This window comes from Pristis pectinata, chromosome 2 (genome assembly GCF_009764475.1).
Source record: "Pristis pectinata isolate sPriPec2 chromosome 2, sPriPec2.1.pri, whole genome shotgun sequence".
Lineage (NCBI taxonomy): Eukaryota > Metazoa > Chordata > Chondrichthyes > Rhinopristiformes > Pristidae > Pristis > Pristis pectinata.
This window is the reverse complement of record NC_067406.1, coordinates 100,633,965-100,652,348: the sequence shown is the minus strand read 5'-3', so window position 1 is coordinate 100,652,348 and position 18,384 is coordinate 100,633,965. Positions and strand designations below refer to the sequence as shown.

Below are 18,384 nucleotides of genomic sequence, written 5' to 3'. Positions count from 1 at the left end.
GATGGGAGGTCTTTTTGACCCTATCAGCATGCACATGCACTGCTTGGATTAGAGGGATGCGTTCCTACAGGGAGAAGTTATTGGGCAAAAAAATCATTTGATTAGGAAGGTAAGCACTGTACTGTAGCTTGAGTCATTGAATGAAATAGGTTCATGGAATACTGTGTAAGTTAGACACCTGCACGAGAAGAAAAATTTATTCAATGTAGTAAAACATATGTTCTCCCTTTGCTTCTCTTTGCAAAACTGCATCTCAAGCAGGCCATACTATTCTTTACATCGTGGAAATAGATAACCTCCAACCAGTAACATTGCACTGGGAGCAGTGTGGCCTCACAGCAGGTAAAGTCCCTTAACCACTGCAGAGCAACCGTAATGGTTTTCAGAGGCTACAAGGTCAGATGGGATCTTGTGTAAAATAGATCTTGTGCAAATGACAATACTTCTGGTTTGTGCAAAGACATATGTTGACTGTGCCAATGACTTTCAGTGTCAACAGGTTGAAAGCACCTCCCCGTAAAACTCAGCATGTGTTGGCATTTTAACAAGAATATGCAAAGCAATACCCATCTGCTCATCCGGTGTTTTCCTTCGAAAACCAAGTTCGTAACCCAAGAGGAGGAAGCAGGTGTGTGATTACCTTTCTTGACTCATCCCTTGACGAGCTGAGTCACAAGCATTTTTCCAGAGTATTTGTGAGTAATGAAGGAACAAAACTCATCGATCAAAGGGTACAAATAAGCCCTTTTTCTTATGTGCAGTTATAGTAGATATAATGAGTCATGATGAGTGTGAATTACATACTCACAAGGCTACTGATGATGTGGAAGACTCAAATGATCAGACCAGGTTCAACATGGTCTCTGGGTCCCTGATCTCTCACTCGGTCTGGTCCCTGGCTTCCTTGGAACCTGTGGTGGTGTAATGTTGTGCTAAGACCACACCACATTTCTCTTCTGAGAACACTAAGTCTCTTTAAGACTCAATATGTCTGAGTGCGCCCGTTATCTCAGGTGTCAATAATAAAAGCAACCATTATTTCCACTGTGCCAGGCAGTGAGTCTGTTTAATTGACTACAGATACAAGGGCCAAACATCACAGGTTGCGTTGGCAGGGAGGATAAAGGAATGAGGAATGCAATTGATAAAAGTTTTAGCATTACGTGTGTGTAAGTACCACCTGATACAAACTTTTTTGCAGTTGATTTTGATCCAGTTTTTCTTGCAGCTGTTTCTTCAAATGAGTCAGTCTGCCAGTTAACCCTGCAGCTGCCAAAAGGACAGTAAATTCTTACACCTAATTTATTTAAACTGAATCTTCGCAACTAAACCAAAGTCGAAAATAAACACTAAGACAGTATGTTCACTACAGCTATGTTACATTCACATAATGTTAAGATGGTGATGGCCACACTCATCACATGCCAATTGGCTTCTTTACCATCCTTAATCTTCTCCCTCTGAATAAAATGGTTTCACAGGTTTGAAGGGACAATGACCGGACTTGGAACCACAAATGATGTAAGTAAAAATGCACCTCTATACACTACAGGGAGTTTGATTTAACAGGTATTTTTAAACCTTATCACCTACAACAAAAGACTGAGTGGATCAAAACCTCCACTGAGGCAATTGTGTTCCATCACATGCAGCAAGGAGCAAATGAAACAACTAACCAACATTGAATCTGAGACAACTCACCACTGGACGTGAATTTTCTCATCTTTACTAAGACTGGGAAATGCAGATCACTGAAGAGTGTATGTCAATGCAACTTCACGAGGAAGCCATCAAAGAGAATATAAAAATATCCAAGTTGCTTGAGTTAGCAAGATCATTGTCACTTTCAGAGAACATTGTAGTTGATATAAAGAAAACATAAGATACTGTTGTGAATGGGATAAAAAGAAATTTTCAACAGAGAACAATCACTAGAATCAGCAAGGTAAGCAGAAGTCAAACCTCTGTTATTATCATGGTGACAGCCATCCCCTCAAAATAGAATATCACACTAAGGAGCAACAGTGTAAGGTATGTGGAAAGCTCAACCACTTTGTGAGTGTTTGTCATTCAGCACTTCATTGTCATCCTACTCTATCTCAGTGAGGAACTGCCAGAATATTCGGCTCTGGGAATGTTTTCAGCACAAAATCCAAGAACGTCATTGAGACGTGACTTTGTAATGTCTGGTGACATCAATACTTCTCTGAGTTCAACAGTGTGTCAGTTTCCAATCCCACTAGTCTCAAAGAAGAGGCTGCAGAACACCATATCTGTTATGTGAGTTTTGAACATGGTGCCCGAAATGCTGATACTGAGCAGAATCAAAGCTGCAACAAAGCAAGACACTACTCTATCCCTGTGTATGATAGCAATTCAATCACTAAAAAGAGAAGCAGATCAGAGGAACTTGCTTTCATCATATCGCACAAAAGCTGCAAAATTTATATGGTTTGTTATGAACTCACAATTACACCTCAAATCATGTGCTGTAAAGAATTAACTTTCTTCCTGCAGTCACCAATGGAACACGTTATAGACATTGAAAACTAAACAACTGTCAGGAGAAAAGGTATGGTATGCAAGAATAAATCACTTAATTGAACAAAATCAACAAATTTCTAGTGTGTCAAGCAGCCATGCTGCCAAATCTGCATGAACCATACAAATATCAGAATTCCCCAAAGAACTGTGGGTTAACATTAGTGCTAATTTTCTAAATATACACACTGATGATCATTGCTTGTAATGGTCAATGTAGATTCCCTGATGTTGAAATTGTCAATATTACATTCACAAAGCTACCATATCAAATCTGGGTTGTGCTGCTAACAGCAAGATAGATAATAGATTCAACAATGATGGCTTCAGCAATTTAGCAACTATTTGGGTTTCACACATTGCCAGATCACACTTTGGTGGCTTTGTGTCAGGTGGTAAACATGAGAGATTTATTCGACGCTGAAGAAAGTCACATGTGCTAGTCATGCTGAAGATTCTTGAATTTTATAGTTTGCTATGAAATTACAGAGTGTAACCGTGTTCAAGAACACAAATAACACCAGATTCATCCAAGTCTGAACAATCTATACCTTCATGTCTTTCAGAAACACCCCACAAGATAGATTATCAACATTCACAAAAGCGTTGACAAAGCCCAAAAGAAACAACTTTGTAGTATCAAACACCTCTTGATCTTTTATTTGCAAATAATTGTAAAACTATAATTGCAAGGCATAATGGGAAATTAAGGGTTAAAGTATTGTGTAACTAATATGTAAATCCTACATGTGCTATTGTGATAACTGTGATAAAGATGTTTGGTTTCGTAATTACCTGAACAGATGCTACAGAACTGAAACAATATACATATACTGAATGCTAGAAGTTCTAGCCCTTGTTTGAGTATTTGATGGGACTGTTCCTCAAGTTCTGGTTGCACTTCAGCCCCATTCTCCTGATCTTTGGGCAGCTGCTGCAGAGAGGGGTTACTCATTTCCTCATCAGTCTGCTCCTGGGCCTGGCCAAGGTGGCCACTCAAGGGTCGAGGCAGCAGGCAGAGATCCATGGAGGTTCCACCCGAGCCAACTGCCTGCCCCTCTTCCAAGCATACATCTGTACCAGAGTATCACTGGAGAGGGAGCACATAATCTCTGGAGGCTTTCTGGGACCAGTGACACAGCGGGGACTGGAGTCCATCCAGGACAAGGATGGCAATATTTTAATTTGACATCTTAATTCAATGATTATTTGTAACTAATGAATTAAGAATAATGTAGATATTGTAAACATGTAAATAAACATTTTTTTGATATGTAAAAAGCTCTGTTAAAGTGGATTTTCAATGTAGTAATTGTCAATGTGATTGTTTGCCTGTTTGTTATTTAGAAAGATTGTAAACAAGGAGAAGCCAGACCAAAAATTTATGGTGATTAACCCGGCAGTGACAATGGGATGTGAGTGATTGTTCACAATATTAGAAGCCTGCAGGAAAAGTGGGGTAGGAACATGTGTGAAGGATCTGTGCAACAGAGGTATGGCTAATGGCCAAACTACCAGGAGATGCTGACTTGGATGAAGCCAAAAGGTCTTTCAAGGCAGTGGCATTTTTGTAGATGACCATGTGTGGACATTGATTAAGTGGTCTTCATCTGAAGATTGAGGGATAAAGCTCATCATGAAGAAGAAATATTCACACATGCTTTAGGGGTGGTTCCAGAGAACATGGGCTTTGAGCTAAATGCCCATTATTGAGTATTCTTAAGTAAAAAATTGTGAACTTAATGAGCTCTCAATCTTTTTCCTGAAATATTGGTTGCTGCTTATTTTGTCTTGTCCAAGAACCATTCTAGGCTCACACTTGGAATGTTAGATGGGACAAGACTATGTTGGCAGCAATGTGTCATAAGATCAGCATGTTGGGGTGGCTGCTTCATCAGCATCCACATTCCAAGTGGTTATGGTTACTACAGGAGTGCGAGGTAGGATTCTGTGCATTGATAGTTTTGGTGATTGAGGTTTGCTAAGAAGTTATAAAATGTGTGGTATTATTTTTAGAGATGCACAGGAACATAAGTCAACTAAAGCTTACATGGCAGAGGTGTAGGAACTAAGGGTAGAGTGCGTCATGAATAGTGGCCAGGTTGCCTTTGCAGAGGCAGTAAATTTTATTCCAGAACAATTGGCTCAAAAGAGGATTAAAGCAGATAAGGCAATCAAACACAGCACATGAGCTGAAACATAATGACAAGTATTGTAAAAGTCAACAGGAAGAAATTGAGGGTTTTAAGAAGAATATCTGCTCCCAAGAAATGGAGTCAGAATATTAGGCTGCAGTTAAGTGCAACATCCTTACAGGCTGCTGGTACTTTTCATTCAAGAACTGCAAGATAAGAAAGATATATAAATTGGTAAATCCATTTATTATCGTCACATGTACCAAAGTACAGTGAAAAACTTTGTTTTGCATGCCATCCATACAGGTCATTTCATTACATCAGTGCATTGAGGTAGTACAGGGGAAAACAATAACAGAATGCAGAATAAAGTGTTACAATTACAGAGAAAGTGCAGTGCAGGCAGACAATAAGTTACAAGGACATAACAAGGTAGATTTTTAGGTCAAGAGTCCATCTTATCATATTGGGGGACCATTTAATAGTCTTATAACAGCGGGATAGAAGCCGTCCTTGACCCTGATGGTACGTGCTTTCAGGCTTTTGTATCTTCTATCCAATGGGAGGTGGGAGAAGAGAGAATATCCAGAGTGGGTGGGGTCTTTGATTATGCTGGCTGCTTTATTGAGGCAGCGAGAAGTGTAGACAGAGTCCTTGGAGGGGAGGCTGGTTTCCGTGATGTGCTGAGCTGTGTCCACAACTCATGCCAAGCCATGATGCATCCAGAGCCATCAGAAAAGAACCAAGTTAAAATTGTGGTTCTTAATTAGGAGATGTAGGATGCAAGGGGACACTGAAGGAATGCATCAAGCAACCCCAATGAAAGACAGACAATCCTTTGTGTGACATTAGGATTTTAGAACTGATGCCCAAAAATAGTTAGTGGTAGCAGCAATAACAATGACTCCACCTGGGTGAAGTGGGGTTGTAGGCAATCTTTGAGATTCTGGATTGGGCAAGTTTCCATAAAGAATTATTATCCAAGGGATATTCCTTTCTCTGAGGTTTCATTTTCAGTTTTGGTTCACATAATTAACCACATAACTTTAGAAAATCTTGATGGTGGAAGGCAGTTTAAAATCTTCTCCATTGCTCAGAGTCCTACTGAGAGCGCAAGCACTAGAATGAACAATGTTCATGACTCAGGTGGGATGAATAAGCAGGACAACCTCCCACCGATGACAACTCCCATGGATTGGGGATATGATTCTGCAGTGGATGGAGCTCAATTGTTTTGGAATGATTATCAGGAAGCAAAGCCTGCAAAGCAGCTTATGACATATCCCACACATAAATAGGAGAAGGGTTGTCCAAAATGAAGGGTTCCCTGGGAGACGCCGTTTAACTGTGACAAGACCAGACACATAGACTGACAGTATAGGACAAACAGGTTTTATAAACAGAGTTCTCCTACAGATCAGAGATTAGAAAATGAGAAAGCTTGGAAGCTTCAAGAGTTTTGGTTAATGCGAGTGTTTGAATGCATACGTTAGGATGAACATTGACTTTCAGTAGTCTGTTGTTTTATAAACCTCAAAAATCTCCTTGAACTGTGAACAATTGTGTTTTAAGGTATCCAGAATGTTTAATCCTTGAGATTAAGTCATGTTTTGTTTTTGAACCAGTTTAAAGTGTGTGAATGCACAGTGTTTCAAAATGGTTCATAAGGTTTGGTAACTCTTGATTTACACGGGGTACATGGGGTGGGGAGGGAGGGGCAGGAGAAAGAAAGCAAGCGAGAGAGAGAGAGAGAGAGGGAGAGAGAGAGAGGGGGGGGGAGAGAGTGAGAGAGAGAGAAGGGGGGGTTAGGGGGTTTAGGTGTTTAAATCTGTGGCTGAGAAGAAATTTGAATTAATCCTATCACTCTGTCTGAACTAATTATATACCAGGGAATAGGATGTAACCAAGAGAAAAAAATAATAAAGTTGCAGTATCTCTTATATTTTAAGAGGCAGTGTCTCTTTAAGAAGCTTGTTAATGTGAGAGCTGTGTGAGGTTGCGTGAGATAAAAGTTTTACTGTTATTTGCAAAATGTTGCTAAAGAAAAGAAAACACGCCTAGGTTTAACAATTTGCCTGTTTTAAACATTGCTCTTTTGTTGCTTTCATTTTCCTGTTGTTTAAAACATAAGATTGTGTTTTAATTAATAACATTTGTCATTTGAATTAATATCTGATGAAATAAGAACCTAAGTTCTACAAAGATCATGTGCAATTCCCGTTAACACTGTGAGTCATGTCAGCATCTAATTCCAGATACGTGATTCTCACACATTAAAAACTGGCAACTATTGAGTAACTTGATTTGGCATTTTGGACATTTTGGATGATTTTGTTGACCTCATTAATTTTGACAAGGGAAAATGTCAGGTAAATCTAAGGAAGTTACAAAGAATTAATTGTTTCCTACAATGTCAAATTAACCCCTTAGGCTCCTAAGCACTGCCACAATGGATTCAATTTGTTTTACTAACAACATTGGCAGGAAGAGAGATGAAGTCCTGCAAAGAAAATTTAGGGAGTTAGGTAGAAAGTTAAAAAACAAGACCACTAGGGTTGTAATCTCAGGATTACTCCCTGTGTCACATGCTAGTGAGGCAAGAAATAGGAAGATTGTACAGTTGAACGTGCAGTAAGGAACTGGTACAGGGCGGAGTGCTTCGGTACATGGATCAGTGGACTCTCTTCCAGGGCAGCTGGGATCTATACAAATAGGATGGGTTGCACCTAAACTAGACGCACACCAATATCCTTGCAGGGAGGTTTCCTGGTGCCACTTAGGAGGGTTTAAACAAGCGTGGCGGGGGTGGGAACCAGAGCAGTAGGTCAGCAATTGGAGGGATTAAGGGGAAGGAAGAGGTTAGGTCAAGGCAGGGCTAGGTTAATGAACACAGTGGGGCTGATGGGCTGAAGTGTTTTTATTTCAATGCAAGGAGTATTATGGGTAAGGCAGATGAACTTCTATGGATTTTAGTAAAGCACTCAACAAAGTCCCTCATGGTAGGCTGATCCAAAAGATTTAAGGCACATAGAATCCACAGTGACTTGATAAAATGGATCCAAATTTGTCTTGGCTATAGAAGACAGTGGGTAGTGGTGGAGGGGTATTATACTGACGAGGTCTGTGACCCGTGGTGTTCCACAGGAATCAGTGCTGGGGCCTCTGATGTTTGCGATAGATATAAATTACTTGGATGAAAATGTAGATGGGCTGATTAGTAAATTTGCAGGTGACACAAAAATTGGTGTTGTGGAGGATAGTGAGGAAGGTTGTCAAAGGAGACAACAGGATATAGATCAGCTGGAAATTTGGGCTGAGAAATGGCAGATGGAGTTTAATCTAGACAAGTATGACATGTTGCACTTGAGAGGTCAAATTTAAGAGGAAACTATACAGTAAAAGGCACAACCCTTAGGAGCATTGATGTACTGAGGGATCTTGGGGTATAAATCCACAGCCCCCTAGAAGTGGTAACACAAGTAGATCGGGTGGTAAAGAAAGCGTATAGAATACTTGCCTTCATTGGTCAGGGCACTGAGTATAAAAGTTGGGAAGTCATGTTGCAGCTGTACAAAACTTTGGTTAAGCTGCATTTGGAGTATTGTGTGCAATTCTGGTCACCACATTACAGGAAGGATGTGGAGACTTTGGAGACGGTGCAGAAGAGGTTCACCAGGATATTTCCTGGATTAGAGAATATTAGCTAGAAGGAGAGGTTTGAAAAACGTGGGTTATTTTCTCTGGAGCACAGAGGCTGACGGGAGACCCGACAGAAGTTTATAAAATGAGGAGAGGCATAGATAGGGTCGGCAGAGTCTTTTTCCCAGGGTAGAAGTGTCATATACGGGAGGGTATAGGTTTATAGTGAGAAGCAGAAAGGGGATTTTTGAGACAGGTTTTTTTTACTGCTTCTCTATCAAGAGGCAGTAGGTGCCTGGAACGCGCTGCCAGGGGAGGTGGTGGAAGCAGATACAATAACAATGTTTAAAAGGAATTTAGACAGGCACATAAACAGGCAGGGAATGGAGCGATATGGACAATGTGCAGGCAGATGTGCATTTTAAATTGGCACCATGGTTGGTACAGACATCACGGGCCCAAGGGCCTGTTCATATGGTGTACTGTTCTATGTTCTATGCTCTATAAAAGCAGATGGCATAAATGTTTTACGAATGTAAGACGCCCAGTTTTAAGAATCAAAGAATGTATTTATAGACATCAAATGACACAATGTGTTGGCAATCTGAATTTATGATTTTGACTTGCAATTTTCTTTGGTTTGCAGATGTTATTTAGAGCATTGAAATGAAGCATGCATGTGACCTAGGTATGGCTAAGTTAGTCAAGGGTTAATTGTGAGAACTCAATAAAGATATGGTGTTCACAATGTACAGAGCTTTGGGTATAACATTATTATTGAATGTCAGATTATGGATTAGTTGGTAGGAGTATCGTCAGAAAGGTTGATGGAAAATATTAACTACATCACAAGTTAATATTTTCCATCAACCTTTCTACATAACATAATAATTGAGATATTGTGATCAGGGAGGAATCATATGGGAAAGGAAGAACAGGAAGATGATGAGACAGGTAGGAAACATTAGGATTACCTCCCAAGAGTTCGTGGCCATACAATTCGTGGTATAGATAAGCCTGCTAATGTTTACTAAAAATATTAAAATGAAAAATGTGTACAAAATAATGACTATCAATGTTCAACACCAATTAGTAACCCGAATGTGGAATTTTGTGCCACGATAAAGATGTCAAGTGAAAATGCACATTATTATACATCCAAATTACGAGCCTCTTTATTTAAAAGTAGTGCCTCTGACATCAGCTTAATGGTGACAAATAAATAGCAGAATACTTTACCCTCAGGGTGGGAAATGTAGTATCAAACAACCTTTCTTGATCTTTTATTCTGTCAACAGTTATAAAAGAACAATTGCAAGGAATAATGGGAAATTTGACCAAGCAATGTTAGAGAATTGTGTAGCTCCTATGTCAACCATATATATGCTGGTGATCCTATTAAGTGATATTTTGTTTTAGTAATTACCCAAGAGATGCTGCAGAACTATATACAACTTTATTAAAGTGGCTTTTCTACGTAGATAATGTTAACATAATCAGTTTCTTATTTAGAAATATTGTGACAAGGCAGAATAAACTTGTATGCTTATTTTGTCTTGTCAAAGAACAATTTTAGTCTTACAGTTAGAAAGTAATTGCAGTGAATCACTGACCTACGCCATTCCAACCTGGGAATCTAGTTGTTGTGACATGTGATAACCATATTGGCAAGCAGACAGCTCCATCTGATATGCAGCCATTTGAAATGACCACCACCAAAGGTATTGTACGATTCACTAAACATCACATGGAACACATCATTCTTCAAATCATTCAGAACACTGTTAGCAAATCAAAAATGCATAATCCTAAGGCTGAAGACAAAACTGTGTAAGCCCAGTTAACGCAACACATCACATTTGGACCCCATTAAATGCTATCCATCTTCCAAGCAAAAATCTCCCTCCTAAGGATTTGAAACAAAACGAAATCCAGACTGAGAAAATCAGAGTGTTTATTTTAGTTAACATGGATGAATATTGTATTCTGTTATTGCTATGATGCATTATTACATTTCCTTTTTAAGAGCACACTCCATTTTGTTTTAAAGGTGAATAGCTCAAAGCATGCCCAGTCTCTGGGGTGGCAATAAAGAAAGCAGCCACAGTTTACATTGTGCTCAGAAGTGACTGTATATAACTAATCACAGTTTGTCCCAAGCCTAGTCTGATCCCTGGTAACCAGGCTCAGTCTAATAGCCAGGTCACCAGTGCCCAATCCTGATCTGGTTCCTGGGTCTCTGGTACATGCTCCCAGGACCAGCCTGGTCCTTGGGTTTCTAGTCGGGCCAAATAACAGGCAGATGGTGAGTGAATTCACGTACTACCTCAAGTCTGCAGAGCTCCACCTGGTCACGACATGGCACAAAACTTACAGATTCTCAGAAACCTGGCCATTCCACTCATGGAATTGGGGCTGGCCTAGGGACTGTTGGTTCCAGTCCTGCTCCCATGGCTTTTATTTGGTGTATGAAAAATTGGTATCCTCGGTCAAAGTCACATAGGAACCAGTTTTCCTTACAGATACAGGAAATCTCATACCCTACATAACTGTTGACAAGAGAGAGAAAGATCTTTAATGTTTCAGATCAACGATCTTTCAAAGATCAACGAGGGCAGGCACGGTAGCGTAGAGGTTAGTGTAACGCTTTACAGCGGCAGCGACCCGGGTTCAATTCCGGCCACTGTCTGTAAGGAGTTTGTACGTTCTCCCCGTGTCTGTGTGGGTTTCTGCCGGGTGCTCCGGTTTCCTCCCACATTCCAAAGACATACAGGTTAGGAAGTTGCGGGCATTCTATGTTGGCACCGGAAGCGTGGCAACACTTGCAGGCTGCCTCCAGAACACTAAGCAAAAAGATACATCTCATTGTGTGTTTTGATGTACATGTGACTAATAAAGATATCTTAATCTTAGAACCTGATTAGATGAAATATTATAACCTGGAATGTTAACATTCTTTGGTGTAATAAATCCAGTAAGTGCATTAATCTACAGAAAGAGGAGAGTCCTTATTTGATTTGTGGCCTTTTCCAGATTCTGAAAGCTCTCAGTTTGCCTGTTTCTCCACTCTGAAGCTGTAATTTCAGTGTGGGAGGGAGCAGGAGAAGACCTCGGAGGGGAGTTCGAGTGTACTCAGTGTCCACCTCATTTCTGCTCACCAAAATGCTATTGTAACTGGGGATGAATATTTCTTGCTTCTCTTTCCCTATATGTGGATGTCACACAGAAAGGCAAGATTACATCACCAGCTGAAATGCTACCAGTTCCACCTCCATCACCAAACACACCGTGCAATAGGAGCCGGAGTGGAAGCACAGCCCATGGTAGCTCGAAATGCTGGTTTCTTGCCAGCAATTTTGAATTAGTGAAACTGAGGGAGGAGCAAACAAACTTGGAGCAGACTTCAGCCACCTTTAATAAGCTAGTTCATCAAAAAAAAATCTTCTGTTGGTTTTCTACATAATTTTCCAGACTGCAGACAATCCCTCTGATTGCAGTAAAGCAGCTTGAACCTGTTCAATATTCTCCACTTGCTCTGCTCTGATAATGAATGCTACATACCGGGGAGTTATAACTGTCCTTATACTGTATACCAAGGTACTGAGAACAGAAATAGAAGGAAGAGTGAAAGAGTTTACATTCACGTATCTTTCAGAACCTCAGAAGACCCAAAAATCACTTCATAACCAATGAAGCATAGTTATACTGAAGGGAGGTATCTGACATCATTCCACATCCTGATCTGTTGGAAATTTTCCCTGTGCTGCTCCAACTTGCTTCAAATACTCCTATTGTAGTAAAACTAGAAAGAAATTTGGGATCATAGTCCTGATTGTAAATGGGTAGCAGGAATAATATACACAAATCCCAAATTGGCAGGGTGGGGCATTTGGAAATTCATTAACTGATCAAGCGCTGGTCAATTTTAGCAATTGAAGACCATTCCTAGAAAATCTCCCTTATGCCAACCTAAATGTTAGCAGATCCATTACCTGGTTGGTTGTAGTACAGAACCCATGAGAACAATTCTCAGCACTCAAAGTTGGAGTGGGTCGAGGAGGGGAAGGGTGGGGGAGGAAGGGATGTTGGAATTAAGGATTCAGAGGGTGGGGTGGTTGGTCATATCCCTGGATAAGTGGTGTCCCAAAAAGCTTTCCTGACCTATGAGGGCAATGTAAAACTTAAAATCTATCTGCGTGAACCACAATCCATTTTCCGTCAGACCTGGCTGATGGACAGGGCACCTCTTCTGCCCCACTCAAGCCTCCAAGTAAAATGATGGATTAGATCTTAGTGATGTCATCAGGAGTGAACCTCCAAGTGTAAAAGCATCTGTCTCCTTCACGCTTGCCTGTTCAACGGAGCTGGCTAACATCAGGACAAGGCAGAAAGGCAATAGGATCAAAGGGAGAAAGGGGCTGCCCTTGTTTCAAAAGCTACTCTTCCTAGTTTCCGGCAGGCATCATGGTTAAATGAAGACCATGGTTTCAATTGTTAATATTTAATTTTTCAGTTTTGTCTTTGTCATTCAGTGGAGTAATGATGACCTAAAAAGTAGCTCCTTGCATATATGTTGAACCAGAATTCACTGGATTAGGCCACAGGAAAATGAACTTAAAATTTAGAACACTAAGTATACTTCCTAGCTGATTGGCAAAATATTGCTGCTATGCATCCACTGATTGTGCTCAGATTTAAAGAAATCACAATGAAACAGCATTAAGTGATATTCAGCTTCAGGAAGGAAAGAAATCAAAAGCAGCATACATCAATTTAAAAGAAATTAATTGAACACTCTGTCACACCACTCTGTCTACCTCAGCTAGGGTTGTATTACAGCCTGCACAAAGCCAAACTGTTTGAATACATTGTTCACTGTATAAGCATGTGGCACTTAGGTTTGCCTGCCACTCTCATGTTGTTTATCTGTCAACAGTTCGCTTGCTTGCCTGGCTTCACAAGTGGCAGGTTAAGTAGCCTGAAACATTACTTCTGCTGTGCAACGTCACTTACAACTGCTAAACCAACTCCAGAGAAAAGGATGAGTATGCCATTGACCATAAATCAGGCACTTGTGACGTTTAAAAATAATTTTCAACAGCTGAGAATTTTGTTAAAAGCCTCATGCGCAAGCAAACATATTAAAGAGATAGAGAAGCATCAACAGCTGAGACTAAACACTTCACAAAAAGGATTTGACCCACCCTTTCACTATACTATACAATCAATAAAATGTATGCATGTAATTTGCCTTTCTCTCAACATTTTGGTAACAAATGACAGTGAATCATATTTTTTATGTTGGAATGCTCCATTGTAATACTTATTTCTAATATTTTGCAATATTCCAACTATATCAGTGAGTTGTGCTTTGAAGATCATTACAGTAATTTCTGTCTTCATTATCTCCTAAAAAATGTGGACCCAATCCCAATTTATGCAGCACAATACCTGGACATCTATACAGCTTCCTTGCCTGTGCAATGTCTCCTTTACTTAACCGTGCACGTTGACCAATGGCAGGTCTTATGCCATTTTCATCACGTCCAGGAAGAATGGTATCCAAAAACATTCCTCTAAGAAAAGAAAGAACTGTCATATAGTATGAAAATATTGCCAGTTTTCTTCACATACATCAGAATAAAGGTGATTAGGAGTTGATTTCCCCCTCTTTACAATTTGCTGTGACATTTAAGCATATGTTCACAGTACATATTCACCATAAGAGTGTCACCTAGTTAGAGAATTTGGTCAATGCTGAGTTAACTAATCCCAATTAAGACAGATAAAGTGCCCTTGCATCTGTTGCTGGACTGAAAACAAGGGTTCCTGCTCCTCATCGTTGGCTGCCTACCACATTGGGGACCTGCAGGTGTGATTCCCTCTATATCTAGAGGGAATCAGCTCCAGTTATAATGAGCAGTCCTGCTAATAAATACTGCAGCTTCCACAACATATTGGTCTTTAGCCAAATCTCTGGAAGGCACCAATGCCCATGTTCTTATGTTAAGGAAAGAATTAATCCTTCAGCAAAGAAGTGAAAGTTGGTAAAAGATCAAAATACATTTTGAAAAGCATTTAAGCATCTCACCAAACTCATCACAGGGATGAAGCACACACATATTAATGCATAAACAACAGCAGAAACAAATAAAAATATTCAAAGAAAGTCCATATGGCCAGCATCAATTTAAAAAAAAACTTTGATATATCAGCATTAAACAGAGCCAGGATAAATTAACAATAAATTGAATGTCATTTTTTTGACTCATACCATGTCATACTTTAAAGAAGTGAATAACAAATCACTCCCACTGGACTGATTAAGGTACCTTTTTGGAGTTAGAGCTGATGAGGCTGATTTGCATGATAGCAGTGCAGGGGTCATTACATCTCACAATTTTCCACCCATTAATTTTAACGGACAGAAGAAACTTATGTGAAACACATTGATCTCATTCCTAGATTCCTGATCTGCATTCCCATTTTCCAAGTTCTGCACTGGGAGCAATTTTGAAAAATCTGTTCTTTAGTCTTTGGCATTTTTGAGAACTCCGAATCCAAAAAATTGTCCATTAGGAACTTTAAATAAGCAAATACTGAAGGCATCTTAATGATACAATGAGTAAATATAATGAGTAGAAGTCCTCTCAGATCTAGTTTCAAATGAGCTGATCTTGGAATCACTGAAACCTAAAGTAGTTGGCTGCAGTATTGTCAAAGGAGGCAAAAGATTATGCCACCAAGAGTCACTGAATGGCAATCAGAAATGCATTTTACCATCCCAAACTCGGGAGGACCATGATTAAATGCAGCATTCCCAGATATGCCTGTGGGAATTCAAATAAATCGGCACATGCCAGAAACATGGATTTGAATGTAACCACATACATCTCTTACACTCCCATTTCATCATTTTGGGATATGTTTTCATATTTCTTTATGTTTTATACTGGAAATGGCTCCCTATTTTATCTAACACTTGAAGGTAACCAAGATCAGTATTTTTTTAAATTATCAAATATCTTTTGTTCCATGAATTAAGTTAAAAAAAAAACTTTTGGAGGAACTGGTCGTTGTAAGCCCTTGATCTGCTACATAACGAGTGTTTGTTTGGCATGCAGTTAATGTAATTTCAAATATGGAAGGGACAGAAAAATAATGTCATTATGCAGCTGCCCAATATAAACAACAGAGCCCCAAACCAGCATTAATCCAAGGTAAAGTTTGCATTGTACTCTACTAGCTGACTGAAGTTAAAAGTCAAAGAGGTGCAACCTTAGACTCCAACCTTGAGAAGGTGTTCCTAGCATAGTGCATAATACTGTCAAAGTCATATGCTTCCCCAAGAGAGTTCACTTCACCAGGTTCCATCTTGAGGAAGTTGTATTCCTGGCCTGTGTGAATTCAGAAGAAAAGACTATGGTTAGCCATTGGCCTAACTTTACAGATCACTGCTCAAAACATTCTGCTGAGACAACTGTAAAGACTTCACATTCCAATATTCCCTTAATTTTACCAAGTTACCTCCAGCTTAGTGAATTTTGAAAAGAACAACAAAAACTTTTCTCCATAACATTCAACTTCCAAACAATGTTCTTTATCTAAATACAGCTCTGCTCAACATATAATGCTCATGCACTAAGCCATTTCTGAACCATTCTTTAATTCTGAGGAATTCTTGTTCTAAGTGTAAAATTGCAAGGAGCTTTTCTTCCTTGCTATGGCAATTACTGTACAGTAATTGAAAAGTGCCTAATGGTCTCACGCAGCAGGATCTGAAAAAGACTGCCACAGCATATGCAAAGAAATTCACTATTCATAAATAATGTTGGAACACACCACTTATAGGGCATGATTTTTCTGGTTTTTGATTTTGGTTTGGGTTCAGCATCTTTTTTTTAGTTTCTAATCAATGTTTGGCAAAACTGGGCATTTGAGAAAACATTCGAGAGCTTCATCAACTTTAAATCCCTATAAAATGGAATTAAAGTGAAATCAGTACTAACAATAACAACAGGTGCAGTTTCAAAGTCTTATTAGATAATTTAAATTCATCAAGTCATCTCTATCTTGTCACTTACCAGAGCATCTCCACAAGCATATGTTACTGGTCAGTGTCTATTGGGGATACTCTTCATGTTTTTTTGGGTAAAGCCAAACAATTCAACACCTAACCATTTCTGAGCAAAAAATAGCACAAAACAAACCTCTTTGAGGTGGGTGAAGTATCTTCTTTTTCCAATCATTCCTTCTGGAACAATTTTGGCTGCTGCCAGTACAGCAAACAGCCTGATATTATTTTCCCCTGCATGTGGAGGGGCAACACATAGAACGTAGAACATAGAACATTCAAGCACAGTACAGGTTCTTCAGCATACAATGTTGTGCTGACATTTTATCCTGCTTCAATATCTATCTAACCCTTCCCTCCCATATTTTTCTATTATTCATGTGGCTATCTAAGAGTGTCTTAAATGTCCCTAATGTATCTGCCCCCACAACCCCTGTCGGCAGTGTGTTCCAGGCACCCCTCACTCTCTGTGTAAAAAACTTACCTCTGACATCCTCCTTATATCTTCCTCCAATCACCTTAAAATTATGCCCCCTCGTGTTAGCTATTTTTGCCCTGGAAAAAAGTCTCTGACTGTCCACTCGATCTATGCCTCTTATCATCTTGTAGACCTCTATCAAGTCATCTCTCATTCTCCTTCTCTCCAAGTAGAAAAGCCCTAGCTCACTCAACCAACAGGGACCAATAGCTTGTTGGATTAATAATAATGATGCATAATACCCAAACTTCAGCCTGACTTTAGGCACTTTGATGGGGGTGTGTGACTTCAACCCCGAAAACACACGAGTGGAATTTCAATCCCCATATTTCTTTGCAACTTTATTGTAACTGAAGCATAATGGACCACAGCTGGAGCCACATCCTTGATGTCCTGGAAGCAATTTTCTACCCTTTAATCTTTGGAATATTTGAGCCCTGATATTCCAATCTAAATGATCTCCGATTAGTTAATTAAAATAAGAAAATATGAATACACTCCGAATGGCAAAATGGCTAAATATAGTGAGTTGAATGGTCCGCTGGTCTAATTCCAGTTGGCTGATCTTGTTATGGGAGAGGACTGGAAACTAAACTGTTGTCTCCGACTGTTGACTGTTCTTACATTGTGGAATTCCAAAGCTCTGTAATCGTTGTTAATTATTGTTCAAGTTTAATAGCTGCCACATTAAGAGTGATGCTGGATTTTCTGTAGGGTAAAAGAACCTTCCAGTACGTTGAAGTACACCAAAGTTCATCCCAGTCATGCTTTGAGACTTCTAATTTCATCAGTCACATTAGTTACTAAAAACACACTTATAAGGAACAGCCATTTGAGTACAGTATCAGAGGCACCCGAAGCCATATTCCAGAAACAATCAACAGCTTCATACAGAATTAGGAAAACAAAACTCTCAATTAAAATTAAGAGACCACTGAAATCTTGAGATTCAATTCCAAATTGGCACAACATGGATTGAGATTCCTGGAGCTTACTTGTAATGAAATGGTAATTTAAATACAAACATTTGATCAAGAAATAAATTGACCTGCAAGTAATCATATTTCACTGTTCTGAAACAGTGCAGCTATTGCCAAATTTAATCTGCACATGCCAACACAATTAAAATTCTAATTTATCTTTATGCAAAAATAGTAAATTTAAATGCCTGTTTAAATGCCACTTATCTTCAATGCCTGTTTGAATTACATTACGAAGGAGATAGTTAACATCACTGATCAGCTGTGAATACAGATACACTGGCCCAAAGTTAATGCAAGGATGGTTGGTGGATAAAAGGTTAATAGTGTGCACAAAACTGAAAAATTTGGAAGGTTGAATTACACAATTCAAATTGGTAGAATAATTCCTTTTTTTCCTTTCAGCCTTCTTGTCTCCACACTGCACAGGGGAGTGGTGTGCACTCATGTGACCTGATCCCAAGCCAACAATTTAAATGGAATTTAGAGGAGTTAGGAGATGTTGAACATTGTTCCATGGCTAGCACCTGGACTGCA

General features: G+C 39.5%; 1 protein-coding gene across 3 annotated transcripts in view; it reads right to left on the bottom strand.

Moving 5' to 3' along the window:
* The window catches only part of tll1 (tolloid-like 1), a 299,046-nt gene that overhangs the window by 129,378 nt on the left and 151,284 nt on the right, over positions 1-18,384 (bottom strand). For all 3 annotated transcript variants that reach the window (XM_052044469.1, XM_052044459.1, XM_052044478.1), the window contains 2 exons: positions 15,607-15,712; positions 13,767-13,891 (listed from right to left, as the gene is read on the bottom strand). In XM_052044469.1, coding sequence (XP_051900429.1) covers positions 13,767-13,891; positions 15,607-15,712 — 231 coding nt within the window. The remainder of the gene's footprint in view (positions 1-13,766; positions 13,892-15,606; positions 15,713-18,384) is intronic.